The 18979-nt window shown below is 56.3% G+C and overlaps 1 protein-coding gene across 1 annotated transcript in view; it reads left to right on the forward strand.

Annotated features, from left to right (window-relative positions):
* Positions 1 to 2972: 2972 nt before the first annotated feature.
* Positions 2973 to 18979, forward strand: part of TCF7 (transcription factor 7) — a 29681-nt gene continuing 13674 nt past the window's right edge. The window contains 3 exon segments of the mRNA XM_027076686.2: positions 2973 to 3442; positions 3608 to 3674; positions 4175 to 4299. Coding sequence (XP_026932487.2) covers positions 2993 to 3442; positions 3608 to 3674; positions 4175 to 4299 — 642 coding nt within the window. The 5' untranslated portion in view covers positions 2973 to 2992.

The raw sequence follows: 18979 nt of genomic DNA on the forward strand, positions 1-18979 counted from the left end.
CACCCAGAAAGCCAGGACTCTATTAGTAGCAGCTCGTTCGTCAGCATTTGCAGAAACCGCAGAGCAGATAAGAACCGCACCCCCCCCTCCCCGGGACTTTAGAGGTCATGACGGAACACTAGAGTGTGGTAGTTAGAGTGTGGGCTCAGGATCCCGCCACTGTCAAGGTTTGGAATTCTGATACTCTCACTTCCAAGCTCTGAGATCCTAGGTGGCTTATTCAACCTGTCTGAGCTTTGCTTTCCTTGTTCATGAATGAGGATAATAGCTCCTATGTCACAGGATTTGTATGATGATTAAATGAGATAATGTGTGTGAAGCTCTTGACATGATGCCTGACACACAGCACTCAGTAAGATGAAGTCATTGAGAAGATGATAATAATGACGATGATGATGCAATCAGTGCCAACCAGACAAGGGGCTGCTGAGGGCCACACCTGCCTTCTGCCCTTTGTGGACAAGCATGAACTCCTTTAACTCTCTACCGCTCTGAGCCCTAGAGAGCTTTCCAGGTCCAGATGAAGTCTGCCTCCTCCAGGAAGCCCACCTCAACACCCCAGCCACATTGATTTCACCATATCTGAGCTCCTTCTGCCCATGGTCTGTGTAGATGAATCACCAACAAGCTTGGCTCTCATAACTTCTCAGCTTCTCAAGCAGTGACCCCTGGAGAACAGGACCCCCTCCACTGTCTCTCCCCTCTCCACAGCTTGAGTCCGGATTAGGTACACACACAGTCGATTCTCGCTAATTTCAAGCTAATTTCAAGGCATTCAAGCTAATTTCAGCGTAGCTGTAGATGTCTGATACTCAGCTGGTTTGTCCCTGCCTTACTACTCCTCCTCACTTCCCTATTCTCCCTGCTCACCTGCCTGCTCCCCTGGTTCCACACCACAGGGCAAGAGGTTACAGCCATGACCTTGTACAGCAGTGGTTCCCAGACTTTGGGATTTCACAGCTCTATAAAATGTCCAAAGAGATCTGGGGTGGGGGAGCGAATAGAACGGCCAAGTGTTTCTTTTGCCAAATAAGAACATTTTAAAAAATCAATTTTCACCATTATTTTAGCAAAGAAAAGCTGTTTTTTACACGAAGAAAGCAGAAAATCCATAATCTCTGATTAAAAGTTAATACTTTAAGCTGAAAAAATTCAGCCTTATTGAGAAGAACAAACCACCTCACTGTTGCCCTGACTTCTCTCCTTTCTCCATGGACTGGAGATAACAACCCCCACTGTTCTATGTTCACTCATGGGTCTGGGGACCTTTTTGTCCTGGAGGAGGCTCCTGCTAAGCTGGGATCACTCTCAAACGCAAGAGGACCCCCCAAAGCCTTTGAGTTGGGCAGATTCATCTCCCCATACAGCTTTCCCAAAGGAGGCTCATCCAAGCCAGATCCTATAACCTCAGAAGCTGAAGTGGGGGGGGGGGGGCATGGGCCCCTCCTCCTGCACCCTTTCCCCTCCCTACTGGGCTAAGACTTGCTGGAGCCTCCCCCCAACCCCCACCGCCCAATGGGGATAACGTGAGACAGTAGCAAGCTCACATCCAGAAACGGAGACTGGGGGAACATAATGGGCAGGACCTTCTCCACATCTCCGTCGCCAAACTGAGCACTAGTAACCCCCAGCCCCCAACTCCCGGAAGGGAGGAAAAGTGGGCACTCCAGTCGTGAGGTAGGAGGCCGAGCCGCCCCGCTGAGCGGGCGCTGATAGAATCTGAACGCGGAGAAGGACGGCCCTGGCTCTTTGATCCGCAGCCAGCCAGGCTGGGCCTGGACCGGGAGGGGCGGGGCGGCCCTCTTCCGGCCCCGCTTTGCGCTGCTGCCAGGGGTCCTGTGGGGCTCTGAGCGGGAGAGGCGTCCAAGACACCCTCCCTCCCTAATACTCTCTGCCCCTGTGCCCTCGGGAGAGGTGGGAAAGTCTACACTGAATCCAACTCAGAAACCTGCTGGAGGCTGCGGTTCACTGCACAACGATCCTAAAGGATCTATGTTTTAACCAGATACAGTGGCCAAGCCAAGGCCAAGCGTCCTGTGGAGGCCCAAGTGGACATGATCCCGGGTGCCTTATAGATGCGATGGAAGCCGGCACACGTTCCCGCGCTCCTCTGGCTCTATTAGAGCCTGCTGCTTGGATCTTGCGAGAGTCCGCCTGCGTCAGGCTCAGGGTCAATTGGCCCAATGGGAATGCGACTTCCCGTGTTGAGTTGCTTCGGACGACCCACCCCTCGTCGGAATCCCGCGGCCCACGTGGCTGCCCAATGCCTCGCATCCCTGCGCTGCAGATTCTAGGCGTGGAACTTAGTTTGGAGGGAGGGAGGAGTGGGGTCTGAAAGATCGGCACCGGGTTTGGGGGATCCTTCCTCCTCGTCCTCTTGGCTGTTCCACGCCTCAGAGATGCCACAGGGCTGAGAAGCACGTCACAGGGTGTAATGCATTAGCACCGCATGCAACAGGCGCTCAGTAAATGTGTGAGGGGCATAATGCTTGTGTTCGCACTGTATGTGGGCAGCCTGGAAGGAAGTCCCAGATTGGTTTAGGGTTGCAGAATAGGGCAGAGAACGGGACTTTGAGGAACCTTAACCCTGCCAGCCGGTGTTGGAGAACAGCTTCGAACAGCCTTCAACCTCTAGAAGTCCCCATTTTCAAGCCTTTGACGTACTGGCCGACGCAATTCACACCTTGGCTTGCGTTCCAGGTCACCCCCATGGCCTAGGTGGAGAAACCTGGGCGCAGAGCGGGGAATCCCATATTGTAGGTGAGGAAGCAGGGTCAAGAGTCTCGTTCAGCGTCCCCGCGTTTCAGAAGGGTGAAGCCTGTCGGACGCTTCACAGCTACGCCGGCGAGAGCTAGCCCTTTAAGATTGCGCGCGCCGGTCGCGTCCCGGCCTCTCCGAGGAGAGGAGGGGCGGGGCGGTTGGCCACGCCCCCGGCCCGCCCCGCCCCCGGCGTCCCCGCCCCGCCCCCCGCACTGAGCCGGCGGCGCCTTTGATGTTCGGACCCGCCAGCTCCCGGAGCCGCTCAGGCTGGCGCCCGCGCCCCGCGCCCGCAGCCCGCCCAGGCGGAGTCAGCCCGCGCTCCGCCCGCCGCGCTTCGGGCTCGGAGGTCCGGACTCCGGGCTCGCCGCCTGCCGGGCCGGCTCCGCGCCCCGCACTCCCGCGCGCCGCGCCCCCGCGGGCGGAGCGCACCATGCCGCAGCTGGACTCGGGCGGGGGCGGCGCGGGCGGGGGCGACGACCTCGGCGCGCCGGACGAGCTGCTGGCCTTCCAGGACGAGGGCGAGGAGCAGGACGACAAGAGCCGCGACAGCGCCGCGGGCCCCGAGCGCGACCTGGCCGAGCTCAAGTCGTCCCTGGTCAATGAGTCCGAGGGCGCGGCGGGCGGCGCGGGGGTCCCTGGGGCCGGTGCCGGGGCCCGCGGCGAGGCGGAGGTCGGGGCCGAGGTGAGCGCCGGCCCTCGCCCTGCGCCTCTCGCTCGCCCGCCGCCCCCCGTGCCCGGCTGGCCCCGCCCCGCCCTCCCGGTCCCCTGGGGTACCCATCCCTCAGACCCCTCCTGCCCCGGGCCGCGAGCCCCGCGCCCCTCACGCCCCCTCTGGATCTCCCCGCAGGCTCTCGGGCGGGAACACGCTTCGCAGAGACTTTTCCCCGACAAACTTCCAGAGTCTCTGGAAGACGGTGAGTTACCGCCCGGTTCCCCTCCAGCCGCTAAGGCCCCGGTGGGAAAGGGGGTGGCACGGAGGACGGGGGTGGCGGGGGGGTGCACCCCGCACGGCAACTAAAGGAGGCGGCAAAACCGGGGGGTGGGGTGGGGGCGGGTTTCCCGGGCGCCGCCGGGCTCGAGTCACTTCCGGTGCCCTGACCTTTATAGGAGTAAACAGACCCCCGCCATCTCCGCCTCCCCTCCTGCCCAGGTGACTGACTAATCCCCAGTCTTGAGGAGAAAGCGTTGGCCCAGGTTCCTTGGCCGGCGGGCGGGCTCGGGTCAAGTAGGGGCCGCCCAGGGGAGGCCTGGACGCGGGGTCCTTCGTCGGAACTCGGTACCGAGGTACTCCCGGCGCTTTTTTTCTCAAGTCCCACTTGAACGGGACCCCTCGGCAATTCTTACTCTGGAGAGCAGATCCCTCCGGCCCTGACAGCCCGGGCGGGCTCGTCTGACCCAGCTGTGGTTTTTCCAGGCCTGAAGGCCCCGGAGTGCGCCAGCGGCATGTACAAAGACACCGTCTACTCGGCCTTCAATCTGCTTATGCACTACCCACCCCCTTCGGGAGCAGGGCAGCACCCCCAGCCGCAGCCCCCACTGGTAAGTGGCCCCGGCATCCCGCAGGCCTTGTGCCTGCTACCTCCTTGACCAGGTAGGTGAGGCATGGGCAACAAGTGTCTTGTGCCTAGAACAAAATAGATAAGTGAGAACTCTTTTCTGGTGTCTTTTCCCATATACACCCAGTGGGATGGGAAGCAGGAGAACTTTGCTGAAGGAAGGAGAGACCGCCCTAGGCACCCCCTTCCCTCCAGCTGTTGGCCTTTGTCCTCCCAGCTTGCTCACAAGCAGGTGCAGGCCCTGTCCTGATGCTAGGTAATGCCAGGGTAGAGTCTTTTCTGAGAATTTTTGAGCTGACACCATTCCCTCCCCTCCTGAGGTGCTGGTGTTCTGGTGTGGTCTGAACTGTGAGCTTTGCAGTTGGCCTTTTCCTGGAGCCTGAGCCCCAAGCCTGGGTGTTTGGAGGAATGGGCAGAAATGCTGGTGTGCGTTAGAGCTCCTGGCTGTGCAGGAGAAACAGACTCGACTCGCTCTGTCCTTCTTGCCATGAATGCACCCTTGCCAGAGAAAGACCACAAATGCAATGTGTAGAAAGTAGGTTTTTATGAGGCTGGTTTGCTTTCCTATGCACCAGGAAGGGCCTGCAGAGGTGTTTCAAATCAGTGGTGTGGGTAAGGGACCTGTTGAATGATTTTGCTAATTAAATATATTTAAGCGCTTTGAAAGATTCCATGATCGTTACAAACCATGCTTTTCTGCCTCATTGGTACAGATGACCTGAAAGGTAGAAGAGCCTATTCTGAGTGCATTGGAGCAGTACAGCTGCACTTAAAAAAAAAAAAATTGAGATTAGTGTTTCAGACTGTCCTCAGGTGGCCTAAATCAGGGGTGAGATTAGAGGTCCTACAGTACACTAAATGTTTGGGGGCTTGGGGCTGCAAGTGGAGGCCTCGTGCAGGAGGGGCCGGCAGGTAGGAGGCTCACATGGCTAGTGGGGGTCACCCTGAGGGAGGAGGGTGACTGCTGGGCCATTTCAGATCAGAAGTGAGGAGAGTTGGTTCTGAAAGCTGTTTTGATGCCGAAGCCGGTGGGAGGTGAGAAGACAGATTCTTCTCCCCAGAAACCCAGAATGGAAAACCTGGTAAACTCTTGACTCTAGAAATGAGCTCCTTGGCCCTTGGACTCCCCATTTTCTCAAATGCAGAAGGAGCGTGATGGTTGAATGGTCTCTCTGCTCTGGGGTGGCTCCAGTCTCTGAGGTGTTTGCTTCCTTCACGTCTGTGAGGGAGGCGGTTGCCCTTTGACCTCACCATCTCAGGCAACACCTCTTCCTAGAGACCTCCACCCTGCACCAGCAGATGCTTAACATAGATTCTTTTTGGGTCACCTACAACGGGTAAACTCTTAGGTTTTGGGGCCAACTTGACATAACACAGCACTGCCAAATCACCGGCAGGTGAATTGCTTGGACAGGGCGCTGTGGTCACTGTGAAAACCATGACTAGACAAAAGACCTAAGACCAAGAACAGTCCTAGGAGGGCAGGCTGCCCTCCAGCCTCTTGTGATTTCACAGTGCTTCAGGAAGGCGGTTGGATTTCTGTGATCCTTTCATGGCCTGCGTGAGTGCGAGAGAGCCCAGAGTGGGAGGGCCCCCTTCTCTGTAAGGGTGTGGTGATGGGACCATTTGGTCTCATTTAGCTCACACTGGTCAGAGTGTAGGCGGACGGATGGCCAACTCCAGCAGTCAGGATTCTTGGTGGGGGGAGCGGGGAGAGGGGGGTGCTGAAGCAGGCACATCACTCTTCCCCTAGCCTGGGTCATTTGTTTTTTCAACCTTGGCATCTTTCTCAAGCTATAGCAGATGCTTTTCTGTGTGTTATACCCTCTCCTATAGAGGTAAGTCCCCTTGTCCTCCTCCCCACCCAGCCTCCCACTGCCTGGCTTCCGGGAACACGGGAGGAGGAAGACAAGGTCTGGAGTTGACCTTCTATGTGCTGGTATCAGCTGTTCCATGGGGCTGGGAACAAGGACAGAGGCATGGGCCTAAGTTGGGGTCACACTGGGTGAGGAAGATGTACATGAATACAAGGGAGGAGCCTCTTTTAAGCAAACCTGATAGTTAAAAATGAATAGCAAATAGAAGTAATTGTTGGTATTACCCAAAAAGTTGTTGGACATTTAAATTAGGGCTGGTTTTAAAAGCAAAATTGATTGACTCCGTGTTTTGGGAACACATTTATCAGAAAAGATAGCCTTACAATGGGGCAGGAGTCCATTGTAGGGGCCCTGAGGAAGAACTGCCTTGGGAGGTTTCTTCCCAAACTCTGCTTTCCTGAGCCCATGGGACAGATGACATGCTGCCCAGCCCCTGCCCTTGAGCCTTAGAACTAGGCCCCCTCCCCGCTTTGCCCCCTCTGAGGGAATCCAAGTGGTCACCAGTTGTGCCGAAGAGCTTTTAAGGCCAGTTGCTTAACCTCCCCAGACAGTGGGGAGAGCCCATGCTGGGGTCGTCCTCTGCGCATGAATGAGTAGCTACCATGTGGGATGCCTCAAAGCATGCAGACTCAAACCTTGCCAGGAGCGATGGACCAAGTGACCACTTCACAGCCAACTGCCAGTGGGGAGAGGGGGATCTTTTACCTAAAAGGGTGCTTCTTTTTAATACATGGCTTCTTGTGAATTCTTGTGAATTCTCCTTTTGGGAAAGGAGAATTGGTCAAAGTTTATTTCATGGCTGATGTTTGGCAGGCATCTAATGTAGGCTTGTAGACAGTTCCTGGCCTAGACCAGTAGCCACGGCTTGTTTTTGTTTTGTTGGCTTTGTTCTGCTCTGAGATTGGGAGGGGGAAGTGGGAGGGCCAACTCTGGGCCTGGCTTTAAGGGAATTCTGGGATGAGTAAGGCTTCGCTCCCTAGGGAAACTCAGATTCTTGGATGTGCGTGACTGCCAGTCTGGTGCAAATCCTCTTCTCAAAAAGGATAGGAAGCCCCGTTGTTCTTGTGGCCCCTTCCATGGCTCCACTTGGAGTCTTGGGCCTGGAAGATTGCTGAGCCTTTTGCCATTTAGATGAAGTGTCCAGAATAGGCAAATCTATAGAAATGGAACATAGATGAGTGGTTGCTAGTGACTGAGGAAAGGGGGGAATGGGGAGTGGCCGCTAATGGCTATAGCGTTTCTCTTTGAGGTAATGAATGTGTTCTGGAATTAGATAGTGGTGCAAGTTATACAACCTTGTGAATATGCTAAAAGCCACTGAACTGTATACTTTAAAATGCTGAATTTTATGATATACAAATTGATTGTCAATTGAAAAAACAAAAAAACAGCTGAGCCTTTTGGCTCTTGCAGGGACTGGGGGCTGTTCCCCTGTGCCTGACTTCCACGGCCATCCTGGTGTCTGTGCATGCCCCAAGCCAGGGGTCAGGCATCCGTTCCAATGTTGGGGAGCCCAATGGAGGCAGTGGACTCTTGCTTGGACTCCTGACCATGGAGCTCACATTTCTGGACTCCAGGGTCTGGGGTTAGATGAAAGCTGTGCTAATGAGCCCTGGGGGGATTAGGAGGTGCAGGTTTGAGCAAGACTTGAGCAGGGGAAGGAAGTGCTGCTGACCCATGGCCACTATGTCCAGTGAAGCTCTGCAGAGATATACTCAGCCAGCCCTCTATAGCCTCAGAGAGAGGGAGCCAGTGGGCCTTGCTGGGGAGGGTTAGTGATGGTTGATCACCATCCCTGATTGGAGTGAAGCCTGTTAGGAGGAGTCTGGCACCAGGCTGGGCACCACATAGGTCACAGCCAGCCTTTCTGTCTCTGGGAATGCCTCGCTGAGTAGAAGAGACAGATGAACAGACTGGAACCAGGCCCTGGTCAGAGGAGTGCTGTCTCAGAAGGCCCTGCTGGGGCATCTTGGGTGGAGCCGGCCCTGACGTGGGCGGTGGGCTGTGGAGAAGGATCTGCTGGGCAGCTTTCTGAAGGTGCAGAGTTGGCCACCAGATAAGGACAGGGTACTTGGGCTCCCTTCCAAACATGCCAGATCTCCCACTTCTCTACCTCAGTTGCCACCCTAAAGCCCACACTGTCGCCGTCACTCACCCAGAAGGCAGTAATGGCTGCTTCCAGCCTCTCTCTGCCTCGACCTTGGCCCCCACCTGAACCCATGCCCTCACCCCCAGTCCAGGTTCCACATAGCAGCCAGGCATCAATCACATCTCATTTCTTGCCTGATGAGACCCTGTAGTGGCTTCCCATTGCTCTTGGAGTAAAATCCAAACCTCACACCACAGCCTGAGTGCCTGGGTGGTCGGCCTCTGCTGACAGCCCCTCCTTCTCATCGCCATACTCTATCTCCATAGATAGGTTTAGTGTCCTGGCCTGTTTTATACCCGTCAGGTTCTTTCCCACCTCAGGACCTTTGCACTTGTTTCCTCAGCTTGGAACTCTCTTCCCTAGCTCTCATGTAGCTGCCACCTTCTCATTCCTCATTTGGGGCCTAATTCAAATACCACTTTACCAGAGACACCCCCTGTGAATATCCATGTGGGACCTCTGTCATCCTCCCAGGCATCAGCTGCCTTGCCCACCTTGGCAGTTCTTCAGGCCGTGGTGGTTGGCATTGCTTTATGATGTACTCGCTAGTTATGCTTAGACCAAAGGCAGCCCATCTGCCAAAAGTATCTCTCAGCCTTAGTTTCCTCATTTGCACAACGGGGGTGGCGAGTCCTCTTCCCAGAGTTGGAGTGTAGACTGGAGGCAGCCGTGCCAGGGAAGTGCCCATGAAGGTGCCAGTGTGTCCTGGGCTTGAGAGGTAGTGGTTTGGTTGTGAGCGGTCCCTTCTTGCTCTCCTGGCTCCTCTGGGTTAGTGGTGGCTCACTGGTAGGCCGGACATAGACTCATGTCTGGAGGGCCGTATCTCTACTTTGGGCCACAAAGCTCCAGGAGTCTGAACCCTGGGGGCCGGCTCTGGGGCGGGGACTTAGGTATACAGGCCCATTGCTTGCTGCCCTACCTCATCTAGGGATTCTTAGGAGGGGAAGTACCATTCTTGCAGCCGGGATGGGAGCTCTCACTACTCACTCTGTCCTGAGATCCTCTCCTGCCACCTCTAGAGATTTATCTGAAAGAGGTCCCCCCTCCCACAGCCATGTGAAAGCCCTTTATGTAAGATGTCTGGGGCTTAAGCTGTTTTGTCAGAAAAATAGGGAAAAGACCCATTTGTTTCTTAGCCTCCATGCCTCGCTCAGACCTTTTCTCACACGGTCAGCCCTGCATGCACCCCCTCATGTCTTGACGCAGTGTTTCCCTTTCCCCTGGTGTGGGGGTGCATTTTTGCAGGCCCTCAGACGGTGCCCACATATAGCATCTGTGTCATCCCTCCTGTAGCTTCTAGTTTGCTCAGAGCTTGCCTTCATTACAGCAGGAACGATGATGTGTACAAATCATTTCTTAGTTATTTTTTGATTTTTTTCCTGGAGCAGTACATTTCAAGAGAGTTATGGGGTCAAAAAGGAGGAGGAATCAGGGGCACCTGGCTGGCTTAGTTGGTAAAACATGCAACTCTTGATCTCAGGGTTGTGAGTTCGAGTCCCACCCTGGGGGTAGAGATTACATAAAAAAATAAAATCTTTTTTTTTTTTTAACGTTTTTTATTTATTTTTGGGACAGAGAGAGACAGAGCATGAATGGGGGAGGGGCAGAGAGAGAGGGAGACACAGAATCGGAAGCAGGCTCCAGGCTCTGAGCCAACAGCCCAGAGCCCGACGCGGGGCTCGAACCCACGGACCACGAGACCGTGACCTGGCTGAAGTCGGACGCTTAACCGACCAAGCCACCCAGGCGCCCCGACCAGCATCGTCTTTAGCAAGACTGTGAGGCCCCAGCAGTCTAGGGAGGGTCTCTGAGAATCCAGGACATTGTTAGCTTCTTCCTTCAGACAGTTTGATGCCTGTTTACAGGTCCACGAAGCCTGGGGTTTGGACCTGTCATCACCTCCCTCCCTTAAAAAGATGTGGCCCACACCAGCCTTAGCATACACAAAGTCCCTGAGCTGCAGCCTGGGTGGGTTTGTCATGGTCATAGCATTGTTTCCTGGTGCTGCTAGAACCTTGGGCTCCCCTTGGCACAGTCCCCTCATATGTGAGGGATGGTCCCTGCTGGGTAGGGGTCATGGCCATGTGCAGAGCCAAGATGGGTGTGAGTCTGGCCCTCTCCTGTGGGGAAGCTGCCCATGGGAGTTTGTCCCACAGAGGTCGACTGCCTGGGTTTTGCCAGTACACACGGCTTTACCGCCCTGAGGAAGATGGGCACCACGGCTGATCCACAGCCAGAGTTCCCTGCAGGGCAGAGGAAGCAGACGTTCTGCCAAGTAAGCTTGCCTTACCCCTCACCCCTCCCATTAAAACAACCAGTTGTTTCTCTGTCCAGAGACAGGAAAGTTGTCTGGGCCCTACACTATCTTCTTCTCAATGACGAGTGTGTGGCTGAGGCGTGGACAGGCAGGACGTGGCCTGCCCCAAGAACAGTGAGCTTTGGGGGTTTGCGTAGTTAAGCTGCCCCAGCCCACCATATCCGGGCTGGCCCACGTGAGGCTGATGGATTCCCCCCTCCCAGAAAGCCCAATTAGTCCGTGAGGGCAGGGAACTGTGATGGGCAGGGAAGCCAGAAGGCAGGCCCAACTTTTCTCCTTGCTGTGTGATCTCCAACAAATCTGTTAATCTCTCTAGGTCTCAGTTTCCTTCTCTCAGTCAGGAGTGGGGATCCCTGGCCATGAAGGATTGCTGACATTCAGATAAGTGTTGGCTGGAGACAATTGCTGCTCAGGTGGGCATCAGGTGGGGCTTGCTGGGCATTGCCAGGACTGCTCCAGGGCCAGCTTCCCCATCAGGCAAGAAGGTTGGGAGGGACAGAGGGACAGGTGATGGGAGTTCAGGCTGAAGGCATTCTGACTAACTCTGACCTGGCTCTGGTGGCAGAGGCCCAGCCTCCCGATCTGCTGGGCTGCCATCTGAAACGCATTACCGATGCTTTGTAAACTCTACATCATTTGGCCACATGAAAGCCTAGGATCTAAAAATAGCCACTCCCAGAGGACGCCCCGCATTGGTGGGGCTCAGCTGACCTCTGCACGCACACCCACCACCGGGCCGTCTTCCTTGCCAGGGAGCCCCGACTGGCAGGGCCACACCCACCCACCCTCCCAGTGTGGGCAGCTACTGCCTGGGGCCACTTTATCTGGGCACAGATCTGATCCAGCTGGTCAAAGCTTCAGGCCTCGAGGCTTTACCCGGGGCAGAATGTCTGGAGGAGCCAGGAGGGAGGCAGCTGAGGTTGTGTTGGTGGTCCCGGGACCCCTTTCCCAGCCCTGTCACATGCCTGGAATGGCTGCGGGAGGCTCATTGGGAAGCCAGCAGAACCGTCTTACAGATGAGAACACTGGGCCCCATGCAGGGGGAGCACGGGAAGGCGGACTTGGCCACTGTTAGGTGGTGGACAGGAGGGCTGCTGGCTGATGTGCTGGCATTTTGGAGGTCAGGGGCCTACCCAGGGCCCTGTAGTGTCTGTGGAGAGCCAACCCCAGCAGGAAGGCATGATGGCTGTGGATCTCCAGGCTGCTATGGTTGACTCTTTGCCCTGCTTTCTGTGGGTTCCCTCTCCTTATGGTCTCTATGACCAACTGCAAACCACTCTTTTCCCTAAAAATAAACATGCTTATGGGATTGGGGGAAGCTTTGTAGCTATCAAAGGAAATAATAGGGTGTTTAAGAAAATTACATTGCGTTTTAAATAACCAGCATGAAAGTCATTAAGTTTGAAGTTTCATTCAAATCAGATGGCTCTGTGGCTGGCCCAGTGGCCAGGCAGGCAGAGGGTGGGTGGGCCCTCAGGGATGCAGAGAGGCAGCCTGTGGAGAGATTTGTGCCAGCAGCAATGAGGTCTCTGTTGGGTACAGCCGGGGTCCAGGCAGGGCGGCTGCTTCGTGTGTGCCAGGCTGCGGCAGCCTCCCCACAGCGTGCTGGCCAGCTTTAAGCATTGTGCGGGTGGGAGCCGCCCAGCTGTGGTGGGCAGCCCCATGGGTGGGGCTTGGGGGGGACTGTAGTCCACAGGGTGTAGGGACAGACGACGCTGGGATTGCCGAGCCCACGAGGGGTGATGGCCATGTTGAGGTGGGGTTTCAGGGATGGTGGTTTGGATCAGAAAGGGCTGGGGAAGATGTACTGGGCCAGGCCCATATCTGGCCTCCTTGCTGCGGGGATCTCAGTGCCCCACACAGGGTGTGACACAGAGTAGGTGCTCAGTAAATAGTTGTTGGGAGAATAACAACGGCGACAATTGTGTATGTGTTGAGAACTTCCCGAGTACCAGGTCTGTGCCTGGGGCTTTCAATCCCAGTATCAAGGTCCTTGCATGAAGCTGAGAAAGTAGATGCTATTACTGCTCTCATTTTACAGATGGGGGATTTGAGGCTCAGCAAGGTTAAACATGCTAGTGCCTGGCATCAGGGCTTGGACTTAGTCTGTTTTACCTCAAAGCCCATGTTGCCCATTGCTGTGCTCCTTTGCTCTCAAGTATGTGGTGATGGGGGCACTGCAGGCCTCCAGGCTGAGTGGTACTCCCACTCCTGTTGTGTTCAGGAGCTGAATCCAGCTGGATTCTCTGACCCCAAGGACAGACTTGGCCCTCAGTGCCCCTCCTGGGCATGACGTCAAAGCTCTGGGCCTGGTCAGGGATGGATACTTTCCTCCTTGGATGTTTGACAAGGCAGGGCTTTTAGGACCAAAAGGGTTGTGTTTCTTGGTTGGAAGCAGGAGCCCAGGGTTTCCAGAATAAACATTGCCCTGGAAAATGTTTCCACATAACAGTTAAGATTGATCAGGTTTGATGCCAGGCAAAAGGATGCAGGATGACGCTTAACTGTCCATTGGTGGACCCCCTGTTCCATTGCTGGTCCTAGCTTAGGTTGGAGCTCACTGTTGGGTGTGTCTGTATCAGGTGCCCTCCTCTCTGTGACGTGGGGTTGGGCTGGAGGGTGTCCTAGGCCCTGAGTCACTGGGAATGGGCTGACTGAGGAAGCTGAGGTGTCCCTGGGGGTGTGTTGTGTCTGTTGTCATTGTGTCGTCTCACATCGCACCATGGGCAAGCCCTCCCGGGGCATTTTGAGAGCAGTTTTTTCTTGGATCGCCGCCCTTCTTTGCCTCCAGTCCCCTGACTCTGGTCACTGAAGGCCGGTCAGGAGCTCAGCAGTCTGGCCTGATAGCAATCAGGCAGGAGTCCAAAGGAAGTCAAGGACCGCAGCCCCAGCCTGGCACAAAGTTTGGCTTTCCTGAAAAGCCTTGGTCTTTTTTTCTTTTATTGTGTTCCTTATTAATTTAATCCCAACGTCAACCCCGTGAGATGTGGACGGCCTGCAGATGGGGAGCCAAGGCATGGGGAGACGTGCACCTTAGGAGTGCTGGTGGAGTGATTTGAACCCAGGCATGTGTTTCCTGCCCTTACCTCTATGCTCCCTTGCCTCTTAGACAACATATCTGTGCACTCCTTTTTGAAAAAAATGGGTTTTATAGCTCCAGCTGGGTCCCCTTGGCTGCCCCTATCCCCTCCCTCCCCACTCCTCACTCCCTCGGAATTTGGTATTTCCCTGTCTCCCATGTATTTTTTATTCTGTTACACCCAGGTGAGTATCTGTAAGAACTGTTTGGTGTGGTTTTTGGAACCCCCTAACTAATCTCATTAGGGGGCTCCACCTTCCGAGGGCCGCTGTGGCAGGTGGAGCAGCCCTGCCCCCCTCCCTGTGCGGACCCTGGGCCTGCAGGGCTTTGGTGTGAGCAGCGAAGCCTGCAGCAGCTCCTTTCCGCTCTGTGCCTTGTTTCCCTTTGGATAAATGGCTGGATTCGGTCCAGGCAGAGCCCCAAGGGTCTTAATTGGCAGTAGCTGTGAAAGTTAGACCCAAATGAGCTTCCTGACCATGGCCCCAGGGCAGGACTGTCCTCCTGGGGCTGGTACAGAGAGCTAGTACAGACCAGAGACCTCATCTTGTCTTTGCTCCTCAGAAGCTGGTTTGAATTCATCAGAGTCAGAAATGCAGGGCTGAGGCTGGGGACAAGATTTCCAAGTCTCCACCCCCGCCTGCCTAGGAGGTACCATCGCCCTCCGCCTTTCTGGGCTCTGCCTAGGCTCTCCCGCCTCTCCCTCCTGGGCAGTGCCAGGCCCTCGTGAGAGCCACCTCAGTTGCCAGCAGCTATCCTTACCCCCTGCTTTCGCATGTGGAGGGATGAGCACAGGCCAGACCCTGTGGAGAGATGACCTCTCACATTTCCTTTAGTCACTGATGACTGAGAAACTGAGTCACCCCCTGTGAGGACAGGGTGAAGACATCCTTCATACAGGCTAGGTGGAGGTCACAGCCATACCGCTAGTCGGTTTGTGCCAAGAAAGTTTCTTGGCGGGTGTTAACTGGCAAAGTCAGAGATCCCAGGTCCCTATGGGCTGGAGGTCTGCGTGGGGAGACTGAGTGGAGGAAAGGGAATCTGGGGACCACTGGGTTCACATGTGCGGTCTCCATGCTGGCACACTACCCCTGGACTGTGAGGCCTCTCGCAGAGTGGTGAAGATCTCTGGCCAGGAACCCCAAAGGGCTGGATTCCAATCCAGATCTGTCGCTACTTGCCATGAGGCCTTGGGCAAGTCGTTTAATCTCTCTGGGCTTCCCTTTCCCCATCTGCAAGATCTGCACGTGTCCTAAAGTGACAAGGGAAGACTGGTCAGACTCTGGTCAGGGAGTAGAACTCCGTGTGCTGGGCATACAGCAGGCTGTTCCTAGTGAGGGCTGCCATCTCTAAATCCGCATCTCTGCTCTTTTCTTCCTGCCTTTCCTACACAGCCTGTTGGTTTTGCTCCTATGGGGAAAAACATCCTTGAACTCCTCTAGTGCCCCTTCTGCAGAGCCTTGCTTTCCCTACTGCCCGAGCTCTGAGATTGTCCTGGCCTGCCTTGGCCCACGGTGGGCTCCTGAACAGCTGGGCACTGAAGAGGAGCTGGCTAAGAGACCTCCCCGGGCTGGGAGGGCCGAGGGGGCAGGGAATGCCCAGCCCCGGGGCTGCTGTAGAGTCCCCACATACGGTGTGTCGGTAGCATCAACTAGCAGCTCAGCTGCAGCAGCTCCCGGAAGCTTATATTTTCCTCTAAAAACATCCTGTCCTGAGGGGCGTTCACCTCAAAGAGGAAGAAGGAAAGCGCAAGTAAACGAATGCATAGAAACCACTGGAGGCTGTGGGCCACGCCACTCAGCTCGGTGAGGTTCAGCTAGCTCTGAGGGTGCCTTGGGGCCAGGCTAGGTCTAGAGCAGGCCTGTGGTTTGCCAAGGCCTCATGCAGGGACTCCGGTCCTCACCTCTGCTGTGGCAAGGCCCTGTTATCTGATGTTGAGGCCGGGCGACTGGTAGACTGGCCACACGCACCTGGCAGGGCTCTGTGCAACCATGGCAACACACCGTGCTGGCAGGTGGGACCCAAGCCTCCTGGTCCACAAGGGTGTGGCCCAGCCACCCCCCAGGCCTCCAGCTCAGCTGACCAAACGGCCACAGCTCCGTGCTCTGCGGCGGGTGTCTGGCACAAGGCGTCCGGCACGCTGTGGGCGGGGAGCTCGCAGGCCGTCCTCTGGAGAGCACCATGTCCTGGGCAGTAGGGCCCAGAGCGGGGGCTGGGGATAAAACGGCATGAGCCCTGCTGGGGTGTATCTGTAGAGGGAGGGTCTGCAGGAATCTACAAATCCAGGCTCAGTTGATACGTAGACAAGTCTCCTCTGGAAAGTCTTGGGGGGCTTGCTTTCTTCTAGGACACTCATCTTCCAGGTCCCAGGCCTTGAGGGAGCTTCCCACCAGCAACTGGCCAGACTCCTTGGGACTTAAGCAACCACTGGTGCTGGACAGTGGGTCCTAGCTCCACACACAGGTCTGAGGGAGCTGTGGGGCTACCTGGTGGGCCCTAGAGCTGGGAGAGGAACCAGAAGGAACTGATCGAGGTCAGAGTGTATGCTCAGGGCCAGGCCCTAGCTGGAGCCTGGCTCTTGACAGTGTGAGGGAGAGAAGGGAGAGCTAAAGGGGGCTCTGAGCACGGCCAGTGTGTGGAATTGTGCAGGGCCGCTGGGCCACGGAACTGAAGCCCAGGCTATACTGTATCAGTAGCCCACCTTTCTGTCCAGTCAGCTTCTGCCCAGGAACGAGCATGAGGCTTGAGGTGTGGATCTGCCACTCCTGTGGGCTCGTCCCCACTGGCCTCTCTCCAGCTCCAACACAGGCATAGGGAACAAGGAGCCAGGAACTGGGTAACTGCAGTCGGCTCCGTGGCGGATGAGTGGGTGGGGCACGCAGAGGTTCTGGAGCACTAGGGACTCCAGAGGCCTTCCCTCTGCCGAGTACAGAACCTGGACAGGTGGAGATGACTAACAAGCCAGTGCTGCCCTCCGGCACCCCCAGGCCCACCTCTGCACCATGTAGGCACCTCTGCCTGCTGGGCTGTGGATCCCCGGCGAGTCGTTTGCAAGGAAGTGACCCTTAGACTGAGGTCAGAATGAGCAGTGAGGCTCGCAAGGAGCCAGAAGAAGCATGGAAAGTCATGAGGGGAGGAGGAGGGGTGGGTAAAGGCGCTGAGGCAGAGAGGAGCTAGGCACCAGGGCGGGAGAAGGGCAAGCCAGCGTGGCTGGATGGTGGCTGGTCGAGGATGAGTGGGGCGCATGTGCACTAAGGCCGGGGAGCCATGTCCAGCTATTGCCACCAGGCAGGCTCTTGGTTGCCAGCAGCCCTGGCAGGAAGTAGGCAGGTGGTGTGGCCAGAACTCCAATCCCAGGGGTCCCGAACCCACTGAAGCATTTTTAGGGTCAGGGAGGGAGGCACTGGTTCAGGGAACTCTGACCAACCAGGCTGGAGAAAGGAAACTGGGGTGAGGACTGGCACGCCGTCCCCTCTACCCCCAGGTTTTGTCCATGACCAACCATAAGGCCTTTGTAGCACAGTAGGTAGAATCCCAGCTCTGCCACTTATTGTGTGATCTTGGGCAAGCTGTGTGACCTCTCAGTGCCTCAGTTTCCTCATCTACCAAATGGGTGTAATACACCTATATCCTAGGTTTGTTTAAAAGCATAGGAGTTAAACTCTGTAAGGTGTTCAGAACTGTGCCTGAGACATGGTAACCACTCACTTATCATTGGAAAATGCTTTTCTCTCAGCCTGAAACATTTTTTTGGCTGGCACACAGGCACTCAGTGATGAAAGCGGACTGAATGTGTCTGCCAGTCGTAATCAACAGAATCTGGGTGTGTGTGTGTGTGTGTGTGTGTGTGTCGGTGGGTGGGGGAACAGGAGGGCGGGAACTTCTGGCACCATCTCTGCCACAGGGAGGCTTGCTGGAGGTGGCGGGGGGGGGGGGGCGGGGGGGGGAGGGGGGGGGCACTCAGGCCTCACACACTCCCCCACCCCCAGGCGTGAGGCCCGAGGAAGCAGCAACTTTCTTCACTGGGAAAGTGTTGTGGGGCTCAAGCGTTTGGGGGTTTTCAGAGTCAACCGTCAGAGGCGAGGGAGTTTCTCTGCTGGTGGTGGCAAGGGCTCTCAGGGTGCACACAGCCTGTGAGCAGACCGCTGCGGTCTGCAGGGAAAATGCCGACTGTGTTTATTTTTCACCTGAGCCTGCAGGAAGTAGGGGGGCGAGGGGGTGAGGCAGGGCAGCCCAGCTGGGCCCAAGCTCAACCTCAGGGCAGAAGAGACCTATCCCGGAGTCCCTTATTTCTCCCTCCTCCTGTCCCACCCTACCTTTGGACCCCCCCTTTCCTGGTTCCTGCCTACTCAACGAGAGGAATTTCTAGCCATGGGCTAATGAGAATGTCCCGGAAGGCTGAGAGCCACCTTTGGGACAACAGATTGGGAGTTGGAGTGGCTAGGAGCAGTCAAAGCAATGCAATAGCAGGAGGAATAGCAGACACAGCCTCCCAGCCCTAGGGTCTCCGGGTCCTAGCCCCGCTCTGTAGTGCTGCAGTCTGGCTATGTGTTTCGGGGGGGCAGGGTGCAGACACAGGCAAAGAAGGGGATCCTGGAGTGTCCTCACCAAGGAGTATGGGCTGCTGTCGAGTCTTTGATTTGCTGATGCATTCCACCATGCTGCGAATACTTCCTGAGTGCCCAGGTCTATCCTTGGCCCTCTGCCCTCACATAAGAGAGGTGAGGTTGTGTAGTCGAGATGCTCAGGGCCTCATGGGGACAGTCAACCCAGGCCTGCCAGGCAGGTATCATCAGAGGGAGGACAGGAGAGGAGCTCCAGTCATCAGGTTCCTCATGCACATGCTAGTCCCCAGGCAACCCCACCTTGTCTGGGCAGCCTGGCCCTGGGACAGCCTTGTGCTGAGGCCGTGGAGCGGGACGTTCCACTGGCAGAGGGGGGTGTGGGGCACCGGGCCCTATGCCCGACATTCCCCCTGGCTACCACCACAAACACAGGGGGCCGGGGAGTGTGAGGCTGGGGGGCAGCATGCATAAACGTGGGAAGCACTGGACGGGCCCTCAGTGCCCTCCCCTGGATCCCTGGCCACCTCAGGGCCTCTAGCTGCTGGCATGTTCTCTGCCCCACCCCTGCCTACCTGGCATCTCTCCTGGGGTTTGGCTGCAGACTCTTGTTTAATTAGAGGCTTTTCCCCAGTTCCCAGGGAAGGCTCGTGGACAGGATAAGCCCTCTGACCTTCAGGCA

Source organism: Acinonyx jubatus, chromosome A1 (genome assembly GCF_027475565.1).
Source record: "Acinonyx jubatus isolate Ajub_Pintada_27869175 chromosome A1, VMU_Ajub_asm_v1.0, whole genome shotgun sequence".
In the NCBI taxonomy this organism is placed as follows: domain Eukaryota; kingdom Metazoa; phylum Chordata; class Mammalia; order Carnivora; family Felidae; genus Acinonyx; species Acinonyx jubatus.